The following is a 3884-nucleotide window of genomic DNA, read 5'->3' as shown; positions in this document are numbered from 1 at the left end:
TGTGTGTGTGTGTGTGTGTGTGTGTGTAAAAAGTCCACAAGACTTGGTTGGTTTGAAAAAGGAAAATTAGGTCCAAGCAAGAGAAGTTCCAGATCCTTCCGGTAGACTCATAATTGTAAAGGTGTGCAAAAAAATATAAAATGTTCATATAATGCTGATGTTGTCAATTTTTGAATAACTTTGATCTAATCTCATGTATTAAAACTTTTGCTTTTATAGTATAGTGTAGAGATTTTAACTTTTCTACACTTTGATGCTTTTATGTGTAAATTGTGTGTGTGTGTGTGTGCGCGCGCGTGTTTGCGCGCTTGAAGACGCATGCGCGTGTGCTCACCATCTAGAACATTTTATGCGTCGCGACTTTCATCGCCTCCATAAAGTGAAGTAAAAGTAAAAGAAAGAAAACTTCCGGTTAAATGAGTGTGCCTTCAAATTAAAAGTCAACACATGTACCCTAAACACCCCACATTTAAAAAAAAAAAAGGTGTTCAGATAACCCCGATAGTACTCTCAGTATCTAATGAAACTGGAAAGCACAGTTGTACGAACGCCAAGTTGCAAGTTGTAAGTACGCCAAGTACACAGTATTGTATGCCAAGTACAAAACGAGTGATTTAAAGAAAAACCGGAAATTCAGAGTCTAGTGGAGCTAACTTGACGTGTTCTGACAGCAGCACCGTACAGCGGTTGTTGACAGGCACTGGAGTGGAGGGTTTGGGTAGAAATTAAAAATATCTATATATTAATTGGCCTTTAATATATTACATACTGAAAGTGTGCTGGTATGTGTGTTTTTAACAGTCGGACAAGCTAGTGAGGAAAACCCTGTAAGACAAAATCATTGTCAGATCTGACGGGTTTGGTAAGATTTGCTATTTGGCTTTAACGTTATACAAGACTTACCGTTAACATTACACTTGATTGTAACTTGTTTGATGCTTTCACAAGACGTAAAGGAGTTACGTTTACATAACTTTAAGTTGCTCTATTTAGCTATGCAGTGAACGTTTAAGGTGAACTGTTACATTATGTTACGACTAACGTTAGCTCGCTTACATTACAGCACTGTTGGAGAAAAGCTATGGAAACGTGTGACCACGTGTCGAACGCTTTTACTAAAATACGTCTTTAAATCGTTAACCGTCATTTCTAAACGTAACACTTATAACCTTAATTTAGGCCAAATTAACTTGGTCAAGTTGCATCAGTCATGACTGATTCGCCTCGCTTGTAATCTTCGTGGTAAACGACCGTCAAGATGCATGCTAGCTGTCTTTATCACGGTCTTCCAGAAAAAACCAGAACAATACTTCCGCTTGTAATATTAAAAACCTTTTCTTCAAATCTCAGAAAGAATATGGCAGTTATTTTTTTATGAAAACGGTCAATACCTTAAACTCTTATTTGTGGGTTTAATATGTGTACGTGCAAATATGAATAATACATATTTTAAAACGCGCTTTTATTCGGAATGCCAAACGCCCCAAACGGAAGTCGTGTTATACGATGATTTAGCTAACTTGACGTCATGTAACCGTTGATTTAACTGTAGCTTACTTGGCTAATCTGTTTACATATTACGGGTCAGCTAACCTACGAGTTCACTGTATTTGTAGCTACGTTAATCCCAAATATATTAATTAAGATAGCGATAATATTATTTAGCCATAACGTTATTTGGCTACCTTGCTAGTTGATACCAGCTGAACTGTATTTTGCAACCACCTAAAGTATGGCTATGTGAATTTGCTCTGACCGTAGGGTTATATTAGCCGAGGTGTCTCTCTCGTTTCCACAGGGAGTGCCAGAGGGAAGGGTTACGATGCTGTGCTGGGGTAATGCTTCCTACGGACAGTTAGGCTTGGGTGGGATTGATGAAGAGATTGTGGTTGAGCCGCGAAAATGTGATTTCTTTCACGGGAAGCAAGTGTGCGATGTGGGGTGTGGCCACAGACACACAGCCTTCCTGCTGGAGGACGGGACAGTATACACCTGTGGCTGCAATGACCTGGGGCAGCTGGGACACGAGAAGTCCAGAAAGAAACCAGGTTGGTTATTTATTTAGTTACTTTTATGATAATACTTGGCGAAATCATCAATCACATTTCTCTTTGTCTTCTATTAGAACAGGTTGTGGCCCTGGATGCACAGATCATACTGGCAGTGTGTTGTGGAGAGGCCCATACGCTCGCCCTGAATGACAAAGGGCTGGTTTTCTCATGGGGCCAGGGCTCAGATGGCCAGTTGGGCCTTAATAACTTTGAAGATTGTGTTCGTGTGCCTAGGTAAGTTCAGAAACTAATGTTTCCTATTTACTGATATGCCTGAAAAGGTTTTGGCTTGTTTTGCACAACACGCTATTTGGTCACTCTTTTGTGTTTAAAGACACAAAATTGTGAACAATTAAAACCATTGGCCAATTGGCTGGCATCGATTAATATTAGGGATTAATCGCATGATTGACCATAGTTAACTCACGAGTTATGTCAAATTAGTCACACATCTTTTTTTAATCTGTTCTAAATGTAAGTTGAAAGAGATATTTTTCAAGTTTTTAATGCTCTGGCGAGCAGGCGAGTATGTTTGTTTTATGCAAATTATTGGAATAATCCAAAACAATAACAACAACAGTCTAGAATATTCTCAAGAATAACCTCAAAGGTACTGTAGGCTAAAAAAATATGCTGAAAGCATAATATGGCAAAATCAAGCAACAACAAATGTGCATATTGACCTGAATGGAACATTACTGGTTAATAATTACACAATGTAGAGTCACTTTACACTTGTAAAGGTTCAATAAACATCAACAGAAATATTGTACAAGTACATGCATACATCTGACCAAGCGTCTCTGTTGTAAACTATCAAGCGCGAGGGGGGTTCTCTGCATCAGCCGTGTGTATATTATAGTGTGTACGTCAAGTATATTATATATATACTTGATGTACACACTGGTGCACATGATGAGATGTATTCAAACATGTTCATATATTTAAAAAATAAAAACACAAACTTCTTTCTTTTCAGAAACATCAAGAGTTTGTCGGATGTACACATTGCTCAGGTAGCCTGTGGGTATTGGCACTCCCATGCACTTTCAAGAGGTGAGCATGGTTTGGACCCACATAAAGTACATTCATTCCCATGACATGGTGCTTTTTGGATGCTTTTATATAGACCTTAGTGGTCCCCTAATACTGTATCTGAAGTCTCTTTTATATAGACCTTAGTGGTCCCCTAATACTGTATCTGAAGTCTCTTTTATATAGACCTTAGTGGTCCCCTAATACTGTATCTGAAGTCTCTTTTATATAGACCTTAGTGGTCCCCTAATACTGTATCTGAAGTCTCTTTAATAAAGACCTTAGTGGTCTCCTAATACTGTATCTGAAGTCTCTTTCCCAAAATTCAGCCTTGGTGCAGAATCACAGCCACCAGAGCCAGTCCCACAATGAGCTTTCCTTACCCCCAAATTCCACCAGATGCGGAACGGCTGCAGATCCGCTCCAAAACGACGGCGGTGTTGTTAGGTTTCTGTTAAAGTCAATGTGTGTACTTCTACTGACTGCGGAACGGCTGCGTCCCCAGCTCCGGCAGTATTTCCCTGCACTACACCTCGAAAACACAGCACAGAGTTGTCTTCCCTCTACTCCTCTGGATGGAAACAAACTGTTGTTGGTTTTGTGGTTCTATTCTACGTAAATTCGCAATAACTTGTGGGTCCTCGAGACTTCAGCTGTCAGTCATGGCCGCAGCCGTTCCGGGCCAAATTCTCTGGGCGGGCAAAGCAGAGAAAGGGGAGGCAACCTTGCCCCTTATGACCTCATAAAGGGCAAGATTCCAGATTGGCCCGTCTGAGCTTTCATTTTCTCAAAGGCAGA

At 40.1% G+C, this 3884-nt stretch overlaps 1 protein-coding gene across 2 annotated transcripts in view; it reads left to right on the top strand.

The window, feature by feature from the left end:
- Positions 1-633: 633 nt before the first annotated feature.
- Positions 634-3884, top strand: part of herc4 (HECT and RLD domain containing E3 ubiquitin protein ligase 4) — a 45937-nt gene continuing 42686 nt past the window's right edge. For both annotated transcript variants that reach the window (XM_032523394.1, XM_032523393.1), the window contains exons 1-4: positions 634-862; positions 1799-2048; positions 2126-2285; positions 3031-3107. In XM_032523394.1, the coding sequence (XP_032379285.1) occupies positions 1823-2048; positions 2126-2285; positions 3031-3107 (463 nt within the window). In that variant the 5' untranslated portion in view covers positions 634-862; positions 1799-1822. The remainder of the gene's footprint in view (positions 863-1798; positions 2049-2125; positions 2286-3030; positions 3108-3884) is intronic.

This window comes from Etheostoma spectabile, chromosome 8, assembly GCF_008692095.1.
Source record: "Etheostoma spectabile isolate EspeVRDwgs_2016 chromosome 8, UIUC_Espe_1.0, whole genome shotgun sequence".
In the NCBI taxonomy this organism is placed as follows: domain Eukaryota; kingdom Metazoa; phylum Chordata; class Actinopteri; order Perciformes; family Percidae; genus Etheostoma; species Etheostoma spectabile.
This window is presented reverse-complemented; position numbering and strand designations above follow the sequence as displayed.